Here is a 22,905-nt window from a genome sequence, read left to right on the forward strand (position 1 = left end):
ACGGGCGTGCGTACGAGCGTGCGTACGGGCGTGCGTCAGGGCCGCGCCTCAGCAGGGTCGCGGAGCTCCTCGTCCCGCGACGCCGAAGCGTTGCTCGCCCCAGGAAAAGGGGCGGAGTTTCGGATGATCTCGCGCCAAACAACTCCCGCGGGATCTCACGACGGGTGGGGCCTCGGGAGTTCGGAGGAAGACGCTTTCGTGCCGAGGCGGCGGTGGCTCCGTGGCCGCGTCCTCCGCGCCGGCCGAGCCCGGGCGCCCCTGTTCCGAATGGAGTCCCCAGGCGGCTCTGCCTCAAGTGGCGGCCGGGGCGAGGGCCCCCCAGTGCGCACGTTCCCCCGTTTAAGCGCTTATTCCGACCTTGGCACTGGCCGGGGCCGGAGGGCGCGGGCACAACGCGGGAAACGGGTTGGTTCTCATCGCCGAAGGCCCGTGTGCCGGGCGCCGCGGAGGACGGGGTCGCGGGGGACCGCGATTGGTGTTAGAACTGACTGGGCTGTGGGCTGCGGGCGGTCAGGCTGGGGCGGCGGGAAAAGGTCATGGCCCCCCAGCAAAGGGGACGAGTTTTATGGGGGGGGTGAACGAGGCCGCGCCCCGTCGGTGACAAGGGGTTTCAGGGCGCCGCTCCCCGGCCCCAGGTCACACACCGCCCAGGCCCCGAGGAGAGAAGCGAGGCGGGAGCAGGACAAGGTGGCTTTGAAGACGCGGTGTCGCTTCCGGCCTGAACACGGCCGCCCACCGTGGGAACCCTCGCCCCAAATGTCCGCCTCTGGGAAACCGGGGTGACTGACGGCCGTTTGCCAGCTGTGGTGGGTGGACGGTTTCTGACCCCTAAGGGAAGCCCGGGCCCGGGGCCGAGTGTGGAGAACGGGCCCACGCCCGGGGGTGCGGACGGTGCGGGTCCCCGACGTCCTCGCACCAGGACTCCAGGCCTGGCCGCGTGACCATGGGGACGCGCCCTCGTGTGACTGCAGCTCCGTGTCCACTCAGCCCGCCGTAAATTCCGACCTGCAGAAGCGCAGCCCCGGAGGCCACGGCCTTGTGTCGCCCTGGACGACGTGCACCTGTTGTGCCTCTGCCAGTGGTGCCACCTTACCCTCCGCTCCGGCTGCAGAGCCGGCTCCGCCGCCTGGTGTGTCCCCTGTGGCACGAACACTGTTCACCCTGTGAAAGGGACCCCGCACGCCGCCAGCTCTGTCCTTCCTCACTGACTCCGGCTCGGCCCTGGGCGCGGCCTCACCCAGGGCCTCCTCCCGGGACTGCGCGACTCCCTCCCTGGTGAAGGCGAGTGTAACTAACGCCGAATGCTCGGTTCACCCACCAGACCAGGCAGTGCAGTGGGTTGCACAGGTTGACAGCAAAGGAGTGAGGGCGTCTCGTCAGCCCTCACCCGGCGCCAGAGTGAGGCCCTTCCTACAGGGTAATTGGCCTGCGAAACGCACCTAGGACGGGTGCCAGCATTAATCACACAGGAAGTGTTTATAAAGCCGAGTTTCTTTCTTAGACTTTAAATAGAAGTTCTTAGGCCTTTTCACTCCACGAGGGCTCATCCATCCCACGCCTTCTCTGAGGCGGCGCACACTCCTGTTTCGCCAGCTGTGTTCTTGTTCTAGGGCTGTTTGAAAAGAGTCACAGCTCATTCCTAATTTTTATATTGATTATGTTGAAATGACATTTTAGATATGCTGAGTTCCGTAAATTCACTTCACCTGTTTTTTTTACTCTTACAATGTAGCAACGGGAAACATTTAAATTCTATATGATATTCCGATTGGCCTTGCTGCCCTAAGTACTTAACGCGTGTAAAATAAGCATGGGGGGGGGGTGAGTGAATTGAGGGTTACTGACTTGAGGAATTCTGGCGTCAGAGGAGGGCAAGAAATGATTGCACTCTTCTGGTGCCGAGAGGATGACGGCCTCGTCGGCACTTTGTTTGGAATTTTTATCTTATTCAGGATCCACCTACACTTATTTTTTGCCTTCACACTTTTATGGTATTTTATGCCGTTTTCCTGGCAAAGTCCCTTTCGTTGTATCTGAATACACCTCTTAAGGGTCTCTTCCTTTGGTTTGGGGCTAATAACCTTTTAGCTTTCCAGGCCAGAGTCCATGAAAATGACAGAAGCTGTGTGGTGGCGTGAGTGTCAGGTCAGTCTCTTGGTGGACGGTGCTCTTGGAGCGATGGGAACAATGCATACTTCATCTTTGTCCTCCTTCGGGTCAGTCTAATTGGGGGGATGACCTCTCCCCCCAAATAGACTCTGTCTCCTGCGCTTCACCTCCCACACCCTTTATATTTGGGGCCGGGTATTATCTCACCTGATTAGACTAATCTCAGGGAGGACCCATGTCTGTTTTGTTCCCCATCACTGCTGTAGCACACAGTAGGTGTGCCTGGACGTCTGGGGCAAGAGGACAGGAGGGACGCTGGAGGGGGCCTGAGTTCATGCCAGAGCAGTGGGGAAGACGGGGGACGCTGGGCTGCGCCTCCTGACCTGCCTCTTTCCCTGGCCCATGCCGGACTCCTAGTGCAGTCAGTGACGGGGGCTGGCCTTGTCCAGGGGCGGGAAGAGGTTTCGGTGTGGTGCTGTAGGGCTGGGCTGAGCGGGATTTCCATGAGTCATCACCATGGGACTTGACATCCTGGATCCAAGGGGCTGTCCCCAAAGAGCACCTTCCTGCCAGAAACCCCACCTACTACCTGGTCCTCAATGGCAGACTCTTTCTAGGTGTTGCCCTCTCTAACCCACCCACCAGGCGGGCACCTGACGAAGCCCCGCCTGAACCCACCAGACTGGACTGCTGACCCTGCACTGCTGGCGTCCAGTATCAGGGCAGCAGATGTGCACACAGCATCTCTGAGATGCTAGGCTGGGTGGAGAAAGGGCAGACAGGGCTGCCCTCACAGAACCTGTGTTCCAGAACAGGGCAAGCCCAACGAAACATGCAAAACAGTAAAATAATTGCAGGTTTTATAGCCAGTATGCTGCAAACAAAACGAGGCAAAGTGGAAGAGACTTAGAAGATTGCTGACTTGCCAGGTGGCTGGAGCAAGGTGCCATATGAATTGTGAGCGGAGGTGGCCACCAAAACACAAGGTGGGGGAGGTGGAGTTCTAGGGAGAAGGGACAGAGTGCGAAGACTCCCCAGAGGGGTAGGGGATTGGCACGTCAAAGGACAAGGCCAGGGTGGTTGTGGCATCATGAACGCAGACAAGGTGGGGAGTGGGAGGAGGGAACAGGGACAGATCAGGAAAGGTCTTACAGACAAGTAGACGGAGTCTAAATGCACAGTAGTTGCCACAGCAGCCACTTCAGGGTGCATTCTTTGCGGGAACAGGTATGCGTTCTGATAATCGGTGTAAAAGATGGCCTGGCTCTGCTATAGGAAGGACAAGAATTCTTGTCCTCTGGAGGTCACAGGCTCATAGTGGGGAGGAGGGCAAGAAGCAAACAAAGAACTAGGATATGTAATATGTCAGGGAACAATGGGTCCAATACAGAAAAATAAGTCAGGGAAAGGTGGAGGGACAGCCAGGGTGGGAAGTCTATGATTTTAAATAGATTGGCCTGGAAAGGCCTCTGTGGAAGGTGGCCCTTGAGTGGAGTCCTGAAGGAGGTGAGGGAAAAAGCATTCCAGGCAGAGGGAACTGCAGGTGCAAAGGCCCTGGGGTAGGAGTGTGCATGGAGCATTCACAGACTAGCTAGGAGGCCCCTGTGTGTGGAGTGGTGAATGGCAATGAGGCCATCAAGTACAAGATAAGCAGGGCTTTGTGTCTGGGTCATGGTGAGGACTTGGGGGCTTCTAGATCAAAGGGAAAGACATGATCGGACTCCCCCTTTAAGAGGATTGCTCTGCCTGCTGTGTTGAGAACTAGTTTTGGGGGGCATGGGAGGAAGCAGCTAGGAGGTCATTGCAGGGGTACAGGTCGGTGATGATCGATGATCGGGGCACAGCCATACATGTGTCAAGCAGTGATCCGATTCTGGACGTGTATTAGCCTACCGTGTTTCCCCGAAAATCAGACCTAGCCACACCGTCAGCTCTAATGCGTCTTTTGGAGCAAAAATTGATACAAGACCCGGTGTTATTTTACTATAAGACTGGGTCTTATGTAATATAATATAATATAGTATAGTATAATAATATATAATACTGGGGCTTATATTAATTTTTGCTTCAAAAGATGTATTAGAGCTGATGGTCCGGTGAGGTCTGATTTTCGGGGAAACACGGTCGAAGAACCAAGCCTGCATCTGAATCTAAACAGTAGTCATCAAATGCTGATTTCAGGTGCATCCGCTGGAATTGTTAAGATACTTCCCGTACTCAATCATGAGAACCAAAGAAAGTCTCCAGGACTGACCCCACTCGTCCCAGCACTGTCCCTGAGGGGTTCTGATGAACCCGGCTGACTGTTCACGAAGGAAGGAGGATCGTCCCCACGCTACGATTGTCCACCATCCTGTCAGTCACCACCTTCTGCGGTCATTTCCAGAAGCTTCCCATGGCTCTCACAATGGCAAAATGAACTCTGCACATGGCAGTCCTGCTGTGGGAACGTCCTGGGGCCTCAGGGATGCGTGGGGGCCCCGTGTAGGGCATCACTTCCGTGGGCAGGGCCGGACAGACACGCCTGTCAAACCTGCTTGCCCTCTGCTTCTCAGCCAAGACTGTGACACAGTCAGTCGTCCTCCTGGAGCACGAGGACAGTCAGCGCATGGAGTCCCGGCCGAGGAGAGCAGGTCAGCATAGCAGGGGCGGGTGGGCAGGCCCGGATGGCGCTGAGAGCTGTCCTTGGGGGTTGGGGGGTGCTAGGGGTGGCCTCCTCCTCATCAAAGGTGGTGCCTGGTTTGTGGACATTTTGCTGGGTTAAGTTGCATGGACATTGGCTGCTGAGTCCCACCTTCATGAAAGACAGTTTGGGCCATGATGGATGAAGGAACGCACTGTTTTGTACTCTGATCTCAGCATTGTTGCCCCAGGGCGAAAGAAAGGGAAGGAGGGTTTCTGAGTTCAGGTACGAAGTGAGTGCAACCAGCTGCCTGCTCTTGGCGGCAAGGGCACAGCCAGACACAAAGTGGCACTTTGGTGTGGATTTGAGCGAGGGTGCGAGGGAGCGCTTCTTCCCTTTGTGCTTGGTGCCGTCTGCCTCTCCCATCATATTTATGGATCATCAACTCCCCTAACTTCCTCTAACACATTCCTTCCTCTTTGGAGTCCCGTGCGGACGAGTGCGTGTACACGTATTTTCTCCTTCGCCCACTTCAAAGGCAAGAAAACTGAGCCTTAAGGTATGGCCAGTGCTGGCGTGGGAGGGACCCAAGCCGAGGACCACCATCTAGATGCTCAGGCCTCTTCTGACCTTAGGCGCCCCTAGAATGGCTGTAGAGGAAGAGCGTCCTTAGGGGTCTGTGGGCTAAATTTGCTTTCCTGTTGGGACTCACCCCTATTTAAATCGGGGCTGAGTTTTTGCCAAGAAACCGCCGTATTTTGTGTTGCCCTTCGGGGTGCACTGCAAGCTGCTTCACTGCAGGAATGGGCTAGAGTGGCTGCTCCTGGGCCCCACCCACTTATACCCAAGCCCCAGTGTAGCTTTGGGGGTCCCAGGAGCCAGGAGCAGTTGGTTGGCATTTAGAAAATCCTGGAGCACTTTCTGTCTTGAACTGGCCCTGACTTTCTGAGTTCACTTTGATTGGTGGGGGTCTGAGAAAAGCCAAATACTATCAGACCTTCCATGGGAGGCAAGGGGAGGGGGGGAGCAGTCGGACCAGAAGACCCTCCCAGAGCACGTTGTCACCCCTGGACCCGCCTTGGGAAGGCACCCAAAGTTCCTGCAGGGCTGTGGGACGCAGTTCCCCGCCGGTCCTGATCACTGGGCCTGGCCACGTGGCCCCTTGGCAACTATGGAATATAATACTTGAGAGCAAGCCAGGTGTAATTTGCTAAAAACAAAAACTGTGTTTCCCCGAAAGTAAAACCTAGCCAGACCATCATCTCTAGTGCGTCTTTTGGAGCAGAAATTAATCTAAGACCCAATATTATATAAGACTCAGTCTTATATTAAAATAAGGCCGGGTATTATGTTTTATATTATTACGTTGTATTATATTATATTAATTATATTATGTCATATTATATTATACCCGGTCTTATTTTAATATAATTTTTTATATTAATTTTTGCTCCAAAAGACGCGTAAGTGCTGATGGTCCGGCTAGGTCTGATTTTCGGGGAAACATGGAATTAGTATTTTGTGAGCCTGAGTTTTATGGTTACTGACTCCTTGGACCCAAGCAGATTCAGAGCCATGGACCCCCATCAAAGGAAGGTGGGGTCACAGTCCAGGGTCAGTGTATTTCCCATCTGTTTTTGAACTTCTAGGCTGAGGCTTGATGCATATTTAAGTGGATGTTTTGTGAGAAACTTGGGGGGAAATATAAAGGTTTATAAAGATGTTGCACTCTCCTTTATTAAGTGGAAGGCTAAGAAATCCTGTCCCGGGGGCGGCTGGGTGGCTCAGTTGGTTAGAGCGCGCGCTCTTAACAACAAGGTTGCCGGTTCAATTCTCACATGGGATGGTGGGCTGCGCCCCCTGCAACTAAAGATTGAAAACTGGGACTGGACTTGGAACTGAGCTGTGCCCTCCACAACTAGACTGACCTGGGCCCTGCATACTTTAGGGCTGGCGTCTCCTGGTGGGACTGAGGGAAAAGCCAGAGGTGACGACTCTGTTGTTGTACCCACCACAGCGTGAGGGGCTGGGCCTCTGTGCACATGCCGCCTTGTCTATGATACACGGTCACCAAACTGTGTCATTTGTGAGAGCAAAGGGGGGCACTGTGAATAGCATGCTAGGACAGGAAGGGACCGATGGGCTTATGGTACATCAATGATAGCGCCTCTGGGTCAGGTCCATTTCCTCTGCCTGTTGATCAACTGAATTAATTGTATTGTTTTCTGAGACAGTGACTTCATGGTTTCATTGAATCTGTGCTCGCACACTCAGAAAAGTTTAATCAACACCAGATTTAAGAAGAAAGCAGATTTCCTAAAATTCTACCATCACGAATAACAAGCGTTAGCATCAGTGAACAGTGTTCCAGAATCTGAGTGCGCACTCTCTGTCTCCCCCCCACAAATTTGGCACACGCATGCACACACTGAATGATGGACAGATGGACGGATTAGACAGCTGGATGGGTAAGGATACAGACTGAGGGACTGCTAGAGAGATAGGTACACTAACATTATTTTACAAAAATAAGATCACGTCCTACATGATTTAAAAGTAAAATTTTAATTTTACTTAAATTTAAAGTTATTTTAAAAAGAATCACGGAATTGTTGAATGCAGTATAAATGTTTCTCAACTGCAAGAACTTTTACTTCCTTAGAAATCCCCATTCGGATTAAGATAAGAGATTATGAAGCTGGACAAGTCAGAGATATGTAAAATCGACAAGCCTCACGTGAGATAGCAGCCCTGCCTCCCGGCCATGACACAAGGTGGCCCCCTGCCTACAGTCCCTGCTACCTGTCAGGGTGCCCAGCCGTGACACGTTGGTGACTATTGCACCTGCCAACTCTCCTTGGCATCCTGAGGTTCAGAGCCTAGTTTCCCTCTAGAAACCTGCTTCCTAGGGCTGAGGAAGCTTCTCTAATTTCCTGAGCAGACCACACGTGTCAGAGGTCTGTCCAGCTGTTTCCTGGATCTGAGTTTACCTTTGTTTTATCCCCTTGCACTAGTCTTTGGTGCCTGAAGTCTGAGTTTTGGAACAAGTCACACGGCGTGAAAGAGCTGTCAGTTCACATCAGCACGGGTTTGGCAGGCTCTTCCTGCTCTGACCCGGTCCTCCTGGCCGCCTACAGAGAACAGAGCACTGGCCACACCTGAAGTCCCTGCACAGCCGGATGTGAGCGTCTCAGTGAGTCCTTGCTGTGGACCGGGCCGCTGGTGGACTGGGGGCGGGGGCTGTCCACAGGGAAAGGACCCGCCAGTGACCGTTTCCCATTTTGCAAAGTCTACAGGGTTGATTTGCTCTGGTTTTCAAACGTGTTTAGTGCACACACCTCTTCAAGAGGTGTTCGACTCCTGTCAGTCCATTTGTCATCCCAAATGAAAAGAAGCAAATGACAGGAAATTTGGGGTCTGAGAGAAACGCTCCCAGCTGTGCCCGAGGAGATGCACAGACCATCACGCGTGTGATGGAGGAAAAGTAGAGACAACCCGCTGCCCATCCACAGGCGCTTCAGCAAAGCACCTGTGCTTCATTCCTGTCATTGAGTCCAGTGGGCAGGTAAACAAGGTTTCTGCAGCCCCCCAAACACCTGGCAAGTGCGGGGCCACACTTGGCAGTAGAGATGCTGCTGGTGGGGAGTTGCTGTCAGCATCCAGGGTCCTGCCAAGCGCTGTGTGTTGTTTATGGCCACGCTGTTTGGTTGGAGCGAGCGGAGGACTGATGACAGCCCGGGCCGGAGCCGTTTCTGCGGATGCGTTTCCTTACGCAGGAGCCTCGAGCCCAGAGTGTTAAGATGGGGCGAGTCTGCGTCCTGGGTGCGTGTGTGTTTGTTACACCATGGGCAGGACTTTTTAAAACTGCTTGAAACAGTCCACATTTAAAAACATTTTAGAATTATTTGGATGGATTGATAGGCTAACGATTGTACCAGGGCTGGGAGTGGAGATAAATGTGACTGGAACAAAGCTGTGGAGGTGACTGTTACAAAGCAGGGGGCACCCGGGCGTGCCCCGGGGTGGGGGGCTGGGCAGGAGCCCTCTGAGGGCCTCCCACCCGAAGGACTTGGGTTCTAGACGAGTCAGCACGCCCCTCAGAGAGACGACATTCCAGGCTTTGATGATGAGCTGCTGCTGGGCTTCATCCACACAGACCGGGAGCCCCGGGCCCACTGCAGCTCAGCCCTCAGAGACCTGGCCATTGAAACCCACCCCCACCAGCCAGGGGTTCGTGGCCATTACTACCTCCCCGAAAGAGTGGTTTGTTTCAGTTTCACCTCTATCTATATGCTCTTGCAACGTGTTATTGTCCTAGCACATTTCCCAAGTGTGTCAGCACGAGTGTCCTGGGGCTGCTGGAGGTGACGGGTACCACCCCTGTCACGTGCACGCAGCATCTTTCTGTGGCAGCGCCCTTTCCCCAGCCCTGCTTCCCACCGATTGTCCCTGACCCCTCTGATGTGGGCTGTGGGTGCTGCCTCTGGTTGCTGGGTTACTGGATGGGTCGTCCAAACACTGACATTTATTCTAGGGCAGTCTTTCTTTCACCATCACCCCTAAGGAGCCTTTTGAGACACCTTTTCCCCAGTTGCCCTCCCATGAAACGTTACTATCTCAGGTATGCTGTGTCTGTGTTTATGCACATCTGTGCTTATACACAGACGGGTAAGAAATTTTGCCCGAGACCCAGTCCCCACCTGTGGGGGCTGTGCTACCCCTGCTGAGAACGCCTCGTCTAGACCCACTCCCCAGTCAGTTCCCGGGGCCACAGGCAGCGCCTGTGCTTTAAAGGCAAGTCCAATCTCCTGGAACCAAAAGGAACCCGGCCCCTGCTCTGCTTCGGTGGAGGACTGATTCAGTATCAACAGTGGGATGGAGAGCCCCTCCGCTGGTCACGGACACCAGGGCCAAGGCCAATGTCATCATCCTGTCCAAATCGGCCATTTCCTTCCCTACAAATGATGTGTGTGGGGGGGTTGATGCCATGACCTCCTTGGGCCCCGAGCCCTGGCACTGACTCCAGCCCTCTCCGCCCAGGGTTCTCAGGCGCCCCAGTCATGGCGGAACTGCGCCCCCCGGACTCCACACTGACAGCCCTGGACGAGGAGACGCTGTGGGACATGACAGAAAGCCACCGCTGGGAGATCGTGCGTAGCATCTGCCCCAGCCGCCTCACCCCCTACCTGCGCCAGGCCAAGGTGCTGGGCCAGCTGGACGAGGAGGAGGTGCTGTATAGCCCCAGATTCACCAACACCGCCATGCGTGTCGGTGAGGACCCGCCCGTCCTGCCCACCTGCTCCAGTGGGGCCCTCGTTGCTGAGCCAGCACGACACAGCTGTGCTGCAAAGCTAAGGGGACCCGCGTTCCAGACGTGTTTCCCAGGGCCGCCATAACCAATGACCACAAAGTGGGTGGCCTCAAATGGTAGTAGTGGATTCTCTCACAGTCTTGGAGGCCAGGCATCTGAAAGCAGGGTGTCAGCAGGGCCAGTTCCCTCCGGGGCTCTAGGGGAGGACCCGGGCTGCCTCTTCCTGCTCCGCTTGTGGCTGCATCACTCCAATCTCTGCCTCCTTTTTACACGGCCTCCTCTGTGTGTCTCTCCTTTTCTGTCTCCTATAAGGACACTTGTTGTTGGATTCCGGGCCCACTCAGATTGTCCAGAATGAGCTCATCTCAGGATTTGTAACTTAATCACATCTGCAAATACCCTTTTTCCAAACAATGTCCCACTGACAGGTTCCAGGCAGACATATCTTGGGGGCTACGAGTCAGCCCGTTCCAGAAGTCTTTGGAGCCGATCCTGGCGTTCTGACTAGCTGACTCGTATTCATTCAGAAATGGGGGCGCTCATAGTTCCATCATATCAGGATATTAGGAGCACTGGATGAGTTTCTGTTTATAAGATACTCTTCTCAAGCCCGGGCCATAGAAAGCCAGCAGTGGTTCATCCGGCAGCAGGCACAGATAGTATCAGCTGCTGACATGATACTATCTGTGCCTGTTGCCTGATGAACCTCAGATGCAGGAGAAGTGAGTCCCAGCTACTAATCCAAGTCGAGAGCCATGGGGTCTGGTGGGCCCGGGCCCTGGGGTGCTGCTGTTTGCATCTTTCCTCCTGCGAGCTTTGTACTCACACATCTGCTCGTGTCCACCTATAACGCACCTGGGAGGTCTTGAGAGCAGCGATCACCTTCCTTAGTCTTGTCTCCAACTAGTAGCACTTGGGTCATAGTAGTTGCTTAGTAAACATCAGCCTCGCCCTTCTCGGGACTGACCGCCACCACATGAATGAAAGGGGCCTATAAGAGCTGGAGGGGGTGGTGGCTCGCCCCCTCCCCTGGGCTCCCGATTCCCCTGTGTGCAGGGACTCTCCCCTCTCCTCCCCCCTCACGGGGCAGCCCACCCACCGCCTGTTAGCCGACTGCTGTCTCCCCAAGGGCACTTGCTGGATTTGCTGAGGACGCGCGGGAAGAACGGGGCCATCGCCTTCCTGGAGAGCTTGAAGTTCCACAATCCCGACGTCTACACCCTGGTCACCGGGCTGCAGCCCGACGTGGACTTCAGCGCCTTCAGTGGTGAGGGCTCGGCCTCCAGGCAGGTTGGCAGGGGCTCCTTGGAGCCGCTGGTTCCTGGCAGCCTCAGGGGTCCGCTTGCCGGCGTGGTGTTCGGGACGCTTTCCCTGATGCCTTCAGGCAGAGATTCCCATTCCTGTGCTTCAGCACTTTGGGGGTGAGGAGAACCCCCACTAACCACAGTGGGGCCTGGGGCTCTAAAAGGAAATCTGTCCCCGATTAGCCAGCACCAAGAGGAGACCCCTCTCGGGGTGTGGGATCTGCATGTGAGAGGTACAGGCAGAGGGAAGTGTCCTTTCCCTAGAAAAGCTGCTGAGCTGGCCAGCCTGGGGGCCTGTGCTGGAGGCCTAGGGGCCAGCCCAGCCCTGGGCCCAGCCTGACCCTCAGGAAGGCCCCCCACACCCCCCGCCTGAAGACAGAGAGGTGTCTGCAGCCTGCTGGCGTGTGCTCAGCAGCCAAGTACAGGTCCACTCCACTTGGGGGGAGATAAGACCATCTTTGTTCATTGAGCAATTTGAAGCCTCCCTTGGGTGGGGCGGCGAGGAGGCTGGTGAAAGATTCGGGTTTCCAGAGGAGCAGGACACATGTCGCTTGAAGGCTGGGTGAGAGGACATTTCTGCCAGCGTGGCCTCAGTCCATGTTCACGTTATTTCGAGTCTGTTATACAGATTTATGCTCCCGGTTATGTTTTCGTTAGGACAACATTAAAATGCGTTAGCATTGAGCATGTCTGGCCTGATGGCGGGGTGATTGGATTTGAACAGTGGGTCCCACAGGGAAGCTGAGAGCGGGTAGTCCTTGTATCACAATCTCAAGTCTGCTTGAGCCTGGAAGCCTTTAAGGAGACCTCTTGAAAGTCTGGGTGCAGGAAGCAAAGGTTTGGAGGCGAAGGAATGAGGGCATGGTGTGAATGCCTGGCCGCCCTGCCCCTGCCCCGGCCCCTCTCCTGCAGGACTCATGGAGACGTCCAAGCTGACCGAGTGCCTGGCCGGGGCCATCAGCAGCCTGCAGGAGGAGCTGAGCCAGGAGAAGGGGCAGAAGGAGGCGCTGCTGCAGCAATGCCGGCGGCTGCAGGAGCGCCTGGGCCAGGCCGAGGCCCACGCCGAGAGCCTGCGCCAGCTGGAGGCCGACCACGGCCGCATGAAGCGCGAGGTCAGCGCCCACTTCCACGAGGTGCTGAAGCTCAAGGACGAGATGCTCGACCTCTCGCTGCGCTACAGCAACGCGCTGCAGGAGAAGGAGCTGGCTGCCACCCGCTGCCGCGGCCTGCAGGAGGAGGTACGCCCGCTCTCACCCCAGGGCCTTTGCACTTGCTGCCCCGTGAGCCTTGGCTACGGCGCCCCTGCAGGGCGCTGACCCTTCGCCTCCACCTCCAGGCACCCCTCCCATTGCCCATGTGGCAGTGAGCCCGCCCTGCCCTGGAGCTGCCCGTGGGCTGGCTGGTCTGTGAAGTGCCCACTGTGGGGAGGCCCACCTGCCTGTATCTGGGGTTCTGGCTTCTTCTGTAGTGGTGGGTCTCCTTGTCAGTACCCCAGGGATGGTAGACGTCTGTCCGCTCCTCGTTTGTCTTTCTCAGCTGGTCCTGGACTCCGGCGGGAGAACAGGGGTGTGATGAGCAGGCCCTCCTCAAACCCCAGCGATGTTTGTTACTCATTTTTCTCTTGGGGATTATTATCTTCTTAGTGATTTGTAGGAGTTCTTTAAATATTGTGGATATTCGTTCCTTGTCATGCTGGCATTTGCTTTTTGCCTATAACTATGGCATTATTTTTTCATTCTTTTAATTTTTAACTTTACTTAGAAATAATTCCAAATTTATTTTTAAAAATATAGAAATACAACTAGTACAAAGGACACCCACATATCCTTACTTTATCATTTGGGCTCTCTCTGTGTCTGTCTCCTCTCCTACACACACACACACACACACACACACACACACACTTTTTCCTGAACTGCTTGAGTTACATAGATCAGGGCCCTTTACCCCTAAATATTTCCATGTATATTTCCTAAAAATAGGATATTCTCTTCTCTAACCACAGTACAGTTATCAACTTCATAAATTTACATCGATGAAATCTTTAGTCTAGTTTGCCCAGGTTCCACTTTTGTCAGTTGACCCAACCGCGTTCTTTGCAGCATTTTCCCTCCAGCCCAGGATCCAGTCCAGGCTCAGGTGTTGCATTGGGCTGTCCTATCTCTTTACTCTCCTTTAATCTGGAACATTCCCACAGCCTTTCTCTGTCTATCACGGCATGGACGGCTCTGAGGACTGAACCGCACCTCCCCTGCCTTGTATGAAATAACAGACCGCTCCTCATTTGGGGTTTGCTTCATGTTTCCTCATGAACATTTGGTGGTTATGCATTTGGGGGGCCCTGTCTAGGGGGTGCTGGGCCTGTCTCAGGGCACCCTGGGGGGAGGTGCGATGCCCAGCACCCCTCACTGGTGACGTTATGTCACCACTCGGCCCAGGGCTGCCTGACGCCCCCACTGCGTAATCACAGTTTCTTTTTGCTCCCAGAAGCTAGTAAGTGACGGGGGCGGGGGGGGGGGCTTTGAGGCGGGCAAGTGCCCTGCTCCCTGTCAGCACTTACCGTGTAATTAACCTCAGTGGCGATTCTTGCCCCCGTGCCTTGCTCTGGTGGCTGCAAAATGACGAGCCTGTCTGCAGCGCTCCCTCCAGCCCACCCGCTGGCCCTGGGCATCCTGCCTGGGAGAAGAAGCCCTTCCACCCCCAGTTATGTGTCTGATATGGGCACAGCTGCATGGATTCCTGTTTCCAATGGCCTGTGACACATCACTGTCGTTAAGGAGTTTGGTGCTCAGATTGTCCCCGATTGGCCAGTGGGAGCCCCGCCGGCTGCTCCATGTCCTGTGACACGTCCCCTCTGTTGCTGAGCACTGACTTCCTTTCCGCATCACAAGATGTTCCAGGACCTTCTCGCACCCCCCCACCCCCGCCCAGCTCCGGGTCAGCTGTGTCTCTGAGGGGTCCTGGTTCCTGTCAGAGACGAGGACCTGGGCTCCAGGTGCGCTTGTTGCTACTGGGGTGTCTGCTCCTTGGGCCTTTCAGCTACAGCTGGGAGACACGTGCACATAAATACACACACACACACGCACACATGGACACACAGTTACGCACACAGACGCGTACAAGTATGCGCACGCACACACACGTACATATCTTAGGAGTCCTGACTTCACACCCTTACCTCAAATTCCCGCCTCTCCCAGAGTTTTTCTTGCCCTCCCCCATCCCACACGTGTATGTGCCCCTCCCTCATGAGACCCCTGGCCCCCAGTGTTAACACACTTGCCCACATGCTCAGCCCTACGCTGCATCTGAAATGGCATCGCTCTGCCCATGTCAGTACAGTGACCAAACCTACTGAGGGCTCAGGATGTGTAATTCTCCACACCCCAAACCTCCGCAAGGCTGAGGGCGTGTAGTTAAATGCGGCATTCAGAATTTCTTGTGCCTTCTCCCCCCTTTCACTGTGGTTATGGTATGCGTTTGAAATGTAAGTAGGCTCACTTGTTTGGGCTGACTTTCAGTTTTAGGCCTCCGCCCCACTCCAGATCTCAACGGTCTAATTTTACTTTTTGCATATGTATTAGGTTGGTGCAAAAGTAATTGCGGTTTTTGCAACTATTTTTAACCTTTTAAACTGCAATTACTTTTGCATCAACCTAATAGAACATGGCATGCCTAACCTGTTGGCCCCCAGCAGGAGCTGGGTGATGGCTTGTGGAAGGTTTGCTAACGAGGTGTCGAGGTGTCAGGAGGGAAAGGTCCAAGCGGAAAGTCCTGGCCTTGTCCGCTTGGCCCCCGCTGCACCGTGAGTGCCAGACTTCAGCCGGACATCCAGACGTCCTGGCTCTTTGCCTTACGGAGGAAAGACCACACCAAGGCGGGGAGAGGCTGGACCCATCAGCTCGAGGTCCAAGTTTCTCTTGGGCCACTGTCCTGCGAAACAGAGGCCAGCAGGACCTGGCCAGGTGGTTTCCAGAGCCCGGACATGTTGCCCACTGAGCGGGAGGTGACACTTTCTGGACACTGACGGCAAACGCGTCTGAGTAGGCGGGTCCTGCATCACCAGGCCCCGCCCACATCTCCGCCCCCTCTGACCTGACTTTCTCTTTTCACTCACTGATTTTCATGAATCCGACTTCCCTTTAGCTGACGTACTTGGCAGAATAGGAAAAGGCAGAGGCCCCTACATCTTCATCGCTGGCTACCGGTGACTCTGTTTCACGACAGGTTCCGAGAGCTGGTTGCCAGGGCTTCTTGTTCTGTTTCCTGGGACCCAGCCCAGGCCTTTAACCACTACGCCTCTTTAATAAAGTAAAGCTAAAGTGCCTTTTGCCTCCCAAAGGAATTGGGACCATTTGTGAGGTGAACGCTTTACTGGGTTTTGCAGTCTGGGGGAGGGGCCCCTTTAAGTCTGAACAGTGTCATCACTAAGGAGGGAGGTGGCCCTCGCCTGGGGGGTCTCAGTGTTCCCACAGCCCTCCCTCTCCATCTCCTCCTGGCAGTTGTATCTGATGAAGCAAGAGCTGCAGCGAGAGAGGCTGTCAGCTTCCTGTGAGCGGGAATTTCGAGAGCGGTCCCTGAAGATGGCCCACAGCCTGGAGTGTGGAGCCGAGGAGCTGAGCCACCTGAAAGAGGAGAATGAGAAACTCCGGTCACTGACTTTCAGCCTGGTGGGTCCCGGTCCCCCAGGCTGTGGGGTTTTTGACAGGCATCCCATTGAGGTGTGAATAAGGTCCTGGTGACATGAAACCCAGTGACTCACTCAGGCCTACAATGTTCTCCCCCTTCCCCACCCCAAAGCGCAGAATTCACAGCGACTGGACACGATGCCCCACTCAGCGCCTCTGCTGAGGCCATGTTGTTCTGGAGTGGATGGGGCTGATCATAAGTGATGGGGTTTGCTTTAAAGTTGGGGGGACAGGGAAAGAAACCTTTCCGCCTGCGAAGTACTCTGCGTTGAAGAGTGGGCAATTACAGGACTCGGAGGGATTAGGATGCCAGTGCCCCAGAGTTATGCACCCCAATTCCTTTCCATCAGTAAAGATCTCCTTGTCAAGCTCTTCCTGCAGTAGACACCCACTGGGCACAGGGCACAGCTGTCACTCAGGCTGGACTATGCCGCTGTCACGAGCCCCCGCCAGGGACGTGAGCCTGAGGAAGGCGGTGACCTGGCCGTTGGTGTTTCCCTCCCTCAGAAGCTGCACTGGTGGGTCTGTTGAAGGAGCAGCTAAAAGTGCCTAAAGGAGGAGGTTCCACCCCAAGGGGCTTCAGCTTCCAGCACTTTCCATCTCCTTGACCAACCCTGCACAAAGTGCAGGTTTCTCCTGCCTAATGTGTAGTGTTAGCGCTCCATCCGCCCACGGCCGGCCTGCAAGCTTCCTGCTGCCTATTCTCAGGATGAGCTAACACGGATGCTTCCCCACGGGCAGCCCTTCGTGGGGGTCACGCCCTGAGCTGACCTCTCTTTGCCGCAGGCAGAGAAGGACATTCTGGAGCAGAGCCTGGACGAGGCCCTGGAGAGCAAGCAGGAGCTGGTGAAGCGCCTCCACTCGCTGCGGGAGCGGGCTGTGGCCGCCGAGAGGCAGCGGACGCAGGTGACCTTCCCGGTGGGCGCGCCCGGGTGGTGCCGCCTGGTGCGGAAGGCAGATTCTTTCATCCACACTGAGTGGAGGACCAAGTTTGCCAAACGAATGTGTCGTTCATTCATTATTCCTTTGTCAAACTATACTGAGCGCCAAGTCACAGTCCGAGACAAGAGGTCACGGCTCGTGGGGGGTGGTGAGCAAACAGGTCAGGCAAACACGTGATAAAAACAGGTCACGTCAAATGAGTGGAGCCCCGGGTGAAAACCAGGGATTTATTGAGTTGTTACAAAATGCGAGGGGAGGAGGTGGAGAAAGGAGATGGTGGAAGAGAATGAGGCCGGTGGAGGGAAGTCGTCTGTGCATTCTGGGGCATGGAATAAACAAAACGATTGCACATGCAACATCCATGCATCTGTGATGACTGAGTTCAAATGTAATCGGCACAGCAGCTCTGTGGACGCTCCTGGAAACGAGCACTTAAGAAACGAGCATGAGTTCACCTTATTTCACCTTTAGCACCATCGCCCCTTCTCTCCTCGAGGCCCCCCCACCCCACCCATCCTTAGTCCAACCCTCAGAGCCGCTGACCTTCATGGGCTGTTTGTCCCCTCTGTCCAGTACTGGGAAGAGAAGGAGCAGACGCTGTTCCAGTTCCAGAAAACTAAGGTGGACTGTGAGATGTACAAGGAGAAGATGACCGCCCTGCAGAGCCAAGTGGTCGAGCTGCAGAAGGAGCGGGACAAGGTACCGGGAGAGGCGAGGGGCCGGCCTGGGCCGGGTAACGGGGCGCAGAGAGGACAGGAGGCACCTGTCCGGCGGAGCCCAGCTCAGGAAGCCCGCCTGCCCTCTGGGTGTGGCCGGGGACCGGCTGGCCACCTCCCACAGCTGGCCCTACCCTCGATGGCAGCTGGTTCCAGATTTGGGGTCTCTCTCCTTAATCCACGTGGTTTCTCAACTCCCACCCCTGTCATCTGCTGACACGCTCACAGTGCAGACTAGAGGTCATGTCTAGTGCCTTCTTTCATTCCTAGCATACTGAGGGTTATTAAAACCACGTCTGTCACGTGCATTATAAACGAACGGTAAGTGTGTGCCTGTCGGGGTGAGCTCTGTGTGGCACGCACCGGTGAGTCCAGGAGAAATGCAGGCAAGAAGCAGGTGGCTTCTCTGGCTGGGGCTCCTGCGTTGTGCTGGCACGGCCTCTATGCACTGAGTATCGCTATGTCTGGGCCTGCAGGCCTACTCCGCGAGAGACGCAGCCCAGGCGGGGATTTCTCAGAACCTGACGGAGAAGGACGCCCTACGCAGGAAAGTGTTCGAGCTGACGGACCAAGTCTGCGACCTGCGCCAACAGCTCCGCGGGCTGCAGGCTAAGTCACCACAAGGGGTGAGCACTTCTGGCCCATGTGTGGCCTCGGATGCAGGGTGGCAGGGCTGGAGGCCACCAGACAGGGTGTGCGCAGGGTGGGAGCTGAACAGGGCCACTCGCGGCCCCCCACTGGGGCCGGGACATCTGCATTCAACTCTAACCTCCGAGCACGGGGTCCCACGAGCGAACCATGTTGTCAGACGTTGAAGATGCACACAGGTAGGTTGTCTGCCTCTGCACCTCCTTTTATGATGATGTTATGCAAATCATGAAGGGGGAGCTTAGCAGAAGGTTCTGAAACCTGTAAAGTGTGGTGTTTGATGAGAAAAGAAAGCAGCAGATGGAACTGTGCAGGCAGCCACTTGCTTTTGTAAATAATGCATTCCTGAGATGTTTGAAAGTCGTGTCCAGGAGCGACCTGCCTGAAGGAGTTACCTTCCCAAAGAGCTGACACTACGATAAACCCTCTAGTGTGGCCTCCCTGGCAGCTCAGCCACTCTGGTGGCTGCACGCGTGACACTCTTCAGCGGTGCCCAGGGACCTGGGTGGCAGGCAGAGCCACACCCTCCCCTCTCTATGTAGGGGCCCCAGCCCTTCCTCCCTCACCCCTCCCCACATCAACCATGTTCAAAAGATACACGTGTGCATAGAAAAAAAATGACGGACAGACTGCCGTCTGCTCAGTGTGCTGTTTCTGAGCGAGGGAGGACAGGTGAATTTTATTTTCTCTAATCAGCCTGTGTCCCCCCACAATATTCTCTGTGCGATATGTGTAGGCATATTATACATACCGTGTGCAGTATTTGCATGACCAATAAAGAACCACACGTATTCTCTAAAAGAACTGAAACGCCACTCACCAGGCCAGTTGCTGTATGTCCCCTGATGGTCAGCTCCACCGAGTGACCCTGTGGGCAGCCAGGATCCCAGGCTTGGAGGAGGAGACATAACTCTGGTTTGGCCTGGAGGCCGATGCCAGGAACCTGCCGGGGGGGATGGTAACGGGGTGGTGACTGGGTAGAATCCGGAGCATCTGAGCGGAACCTGCCCTGAATTAACCAGTCCGTCGGTGTCTGCAGCCCGAGCAGGAATTGGGGGCCAGGGAGCCCTGTCAGAGGGGGAAGCAGCGGCTCGCTCGTATGTTTGCCATCTGCCCGCGGGACGACAGCCACTGCAGCTGCCTCAGCTCCTCCAAGGTACAGCCGGTGCCGCCTCCACTGCTGGGGCAGCAGGTGGCCTGGCACATAGTAAGTGCTAAAGACATACTTAGGGGGCTGATGGGCTGCTTTCAGGTGTGCGCTGTACCCCGGCATCCTCTAGCCCCCCCACTCAGCCATCACACGTGACCCTCAGCCAGGTACTCCGCCTCTCTGGGCCTCGATTGCTTTCTATGTAAAGTGGGGCAATACTGCCCACTTCATGGATTTATCATGAGAACTCAGGATATAAAATGCAGACGGTAGCTGATAGGGTGCCGGGTCACAGTAGGTGCTCAGCTAAGTGTCCTGATTAAGAGCTTCTCCCCTCCCTCTGCCTCCTCTGCCCTGATGGCTTCTTCCCTTTCCCCAGCACGGGAGGGGTCGTGGGGGCGTCCCCACGTGAGCCCCACGCTGACCTCCGCTTCGTCGTCCTGCAGGCTCAGCTCTGGTCTGACCTGAGCGCCACGTCCAGCCGCGAGCTGGTGGACAGCTTCCGCTCCAGCAGCCCGGTGCCCCCCAGCCAGCAGTCCCTGTACAAGCGGGCCACAGAGGACTTCCGGGACCTCTGGTCTTTCAGGTAGAGGGACGCTGGTCGCTCACTGGGGACACCAGCCGAGGGCCAGACAGGGGCTGGGTCTCTGGGTCTGAGACGGAGTAGGTGGCACAGCCTGAGCTGTCTTCTTACACTTGGCAGCAGCTCCCTGGAAATCCCGGAGGCAGACGGGAGAGCCTCCCCCGGAGCTAAGGCAGGCGACACAGACCTGGATTACGAGATTGTGGACAGGGCAGGTGAGCGCACCCCAACCCAGGGAGGCAGGTGCAATGACCCGGTGTCTCCAGGGTTGGGCACAGAGAAGTGAACTTGACCGCTGCCCTGACTGGGGCCTCTGGCAGTTCAAGCCAGTGCCCACATGCTCTGTTTACTGGGTGTCCTTTCTGTTCTCATCTAGAGGCTGAGGCAGTTGATTTATTTCCATGTTCAGCTCAGCTCAGGTGTTCCGACAGCCGTGGACATGTGCTCTCTCTCCCTCCCTGCTCTGACCTGGGGACCTAGGCCTCCCAGTGATGGCAGAAGGCAGCAGCCTCAGGCCCCACTGGCCGAGGTGCCTGTGGGAGCAGCTCTCCTCCTGGGACCTTCCCTTTTCTCCTGTGGCTTACTCCTCCCGCTGTGGCTTCAGGGGTCCTCTCTCCTCCTCCGGCCATGGGCCCCTCACGGACAGCCTCCTTCATTAACTCTTCCACCCTGCACATCTGTCCCCAGCCTCAAGTCTCACACACAGTAGGTGCTTAGCAACCCCTCTGGAATTCACCCCACAGCCACCAGGGGGCACACATACCCCACACTGCTCCACACAGACGCACCTTTATGTCGGGGCTGTGGGTCACATGACCAGAAACCATACCCTCCCGAAATCTTTGGGGGTTTTATTTATAACGGTGGTCAATTGGGAAGATCCACCCAGGGCGTATCCAGCTGCATGTGAGATCATGAATAGGGAGGGTTATTGCTCTTTATGTCTTTTCTGTTGTGATTCTACATCATGTCCCATTTCCATCTGCTTTTAAGTGGGATTGATCTCAAATACATCAGGAGCGTCATTAACTTCACTTGGCTTTGAGTGTAATCACGAATGTTTTTTGCCTGTGGGCTGGGCATGGCTGCCACTGGCAGGCTGCTGTTGACCCTCAGGGAAGGGAGGCTGCTGCCTGGGCTGGGGCCCACCTGCCTCACAGGCTGCATTTACAATGCAGGGCTTGGAGACACCCTGGGGACATCTAGTCCTAGGACTGCCACTCAGAGGCCTCCACAGCCAGCTAGGCAGCCATGCAAGTCAGTGCAGAAATGGGGGCCAGGGCCACGCCAGATTTGATAGTTGGAGTGAAGTCAGAAGTCCAGGTCCTAGATTCCCTGTCTTATAAAATGTTGGCAATATTCCAGTATCACAGAGGACACAATGGCGGTCAAACCCTGATGCAACTCTCCAGCAGCCCCTCCTGTTTTGGAAAGATGAATCAAGGTCTAAGCAGTGAGGAAGGGAGGAGGAAGAGAAGGGTCAGCCTCAGCAAAGGGGACCTGAGGCTGGGAGGACTGAGCTAGCTCCGTCAGGAGTGGGTGGCCTCCCAGGCTAGTCCCGCTCGGTGTCTAAGCCTCTCTGTTCTGTCTAGACCTTCCTGAGTCCGAGAGCAGCCTACAGCCAACCTCCAGGAGCCTCTGCATCTCAGCCAGGTGAGGGGAGGGCGGGGCCACGGTGAGCAGGTGGCAGAGTGAGGATGGTGTCCTATCACTGTTGGGAAGTGACAGCCTTTTTGAGGATGGGGTCGTGGTGTAGGGGCTGGAGAATTCCAGAGTGCTGGGGCCTGAGGGGGGTTAGTGGGGAGATGGCGTGGCTGTACCTCCTGCTCGGGGCCGCACACAAACTCTGTCACCTCCCTTCCTGCAGCAATGTCCCGGTGCGGCGGAGGCCGGCCCGCAAGATTCTGAGCCAGGTCACAGTGCTGGCCTTCCAGGGGGACGCTTTGCTGGAGCAGATAAGTGTCATCGGTGGGAACCTCACGGGCATCTTCATTCACCGGGTCACCCCAGGCTCGGTGGCGGATGAGATGGCCTTGCACCCAGGAACCCAGATCGTGATGGTGAGATGAGGGGCCTTTGTTGTTGTTGTTTGTTTGTTTTAACAGTGGTGATCTTATTGTCACTGTGCGTGTCTGTGTGAGAGAAAATACACAACATAACATAAAATTCACTGTGTTAACCATTGAGGACACCTTTTAAAACTTTCATTGTAAAAGATTCATTAAACTGCAGAAAACATGTGTACAACTTAACTAGTTATTAGTAAGTGACTGTGTGTGCAGGGGGTGGCTCTGATATAGCCGAAAAGCAGAGTCATTAAAAGTCAGCCTTTCAGAAAACAGCGAGGAATGCACAAAGCATGTGTCACCCCATTCTTGACACTCGCCCCATTCTCCTAGGAGGAGACTGGGGATGAGGCAGGGGTGGGGTGTCAGGGTCTGGAGCCCCATGTCCCCCACTGGCTTCTCCCTCCAAATGGCTGTCCACGTTCTAAGTCATGTCGTATGTCTCGAAAGATCTCAGCTCAAGCTCCCGATATGTCACCTTGTATTCGCCACTGCACGTGACACAAAAGCCTTTCACTACATTTCCAACAGCTCAGGGCCCTCTCGAGAGTTTCAGTGACCAGCTTACGTTGTGGTCATAGCCACAGAGCCCTTTGTGATGTTTGGGGAGCCAGTCCTGATACCCAAATGGGGCCAGTTCAGTTCTAATGGTGTTAAAAACACACCTCGGGTTTTTTCTCATTATAAAAATACTCTCCTAAACTTAAAGCAACACAGGCAATGAATGGCGTGGAAAGTGAGAGCCGATCAGCTTCCACAACTGGG

The 22,905-nt window shown here is 55.3% G+C and overlaps 1 protein-coding gene across 11 annotated transcripts in view; it reads left to right on the top strand.

Annotated features, from left to right (window-relative positions):
- Nucleotides 1-22: 22 nt before the first annotated feature.
- The window catches only part of CARD14 (caspase recruitment domain family member 14), a 29,973-nt gene continuing 7,090 nt past the window's right edge, over nt 23-22,905 (top strand). For 4 of the 11 annotated variants that reach the window (XM_074319910.1, XM_074319915.1, XM_074319918.1 and 1 more), the window contains exons 1-15: nt 23-3,095; nt 4,291-4,742; nt 7,747-7,925; nt 9,773-10,003; nt 11,173-11,310; nt 12,260-12,585; nt 15,850-16,017; nt 16,822-16,941; nt 17,551-17,676; nt 18,170-18,319; nt 19,381-19,548; nt 19,938-20,077; nt 20,195-20,289; nt 21,667-21,727; nt 21,942-22,134. In XM_074319910.1, coding sequence (XP_074176011.1) covers nt 9,793-10,003; nt 11,173-11,310; nt 12,260-12,585; nt 15,850-16,017; nt 16,822-16,941; nt 17,551-17,676; nt 18,170-18,319; nt 19,381-19,548; nt 19,938-20,077; nt 20,195-20,289; nt 21,667-21,727; nt 21,942-22,134 — 1,896 coding nt within the window. In that variant the 5' untranslated portion in view covers nt 23-3,095; nt 4,291-4,742; nt 7,747-7,925; nt 9,773-9,792. The remainder of the gene's footprint in view (nt 3,096-4,290; nt 4,743-7,746; nt 7,926-9,772; nt 10,004-11,172; nt 11,311-12,259; nt 12,586-15,849; nt 16,018-16,821; nt 16,942-17,550; nt 17,677-18,169; nt 18,320-19,380; nt 19,549-19,937; nt 20,078-20,194; nt 20,290-21,666; nt 21,728-21,941; nt 22,135-22,905) is intronic. The other 7 variants (XM_074319917.1, XM_074319920.1, XM_074319914.1 and 4 more) reach the window with 6 other exon arrangements.

Source organism: Rhinolophus sinicus, linkage group LG15 (assembly GCF_036562045.2).
Source record: "Rhinolophus sinicus isolate RSC01 linkage group LG15, ASM3656204v1, whole genome shotgun sequence".
Lineage (NCBI taxonomy): Eukaryota > Metazoa > Chordata > Mammalia > Chiroptera > Rhinolophidae > Rhinolophus > Rhinolophus sinicus.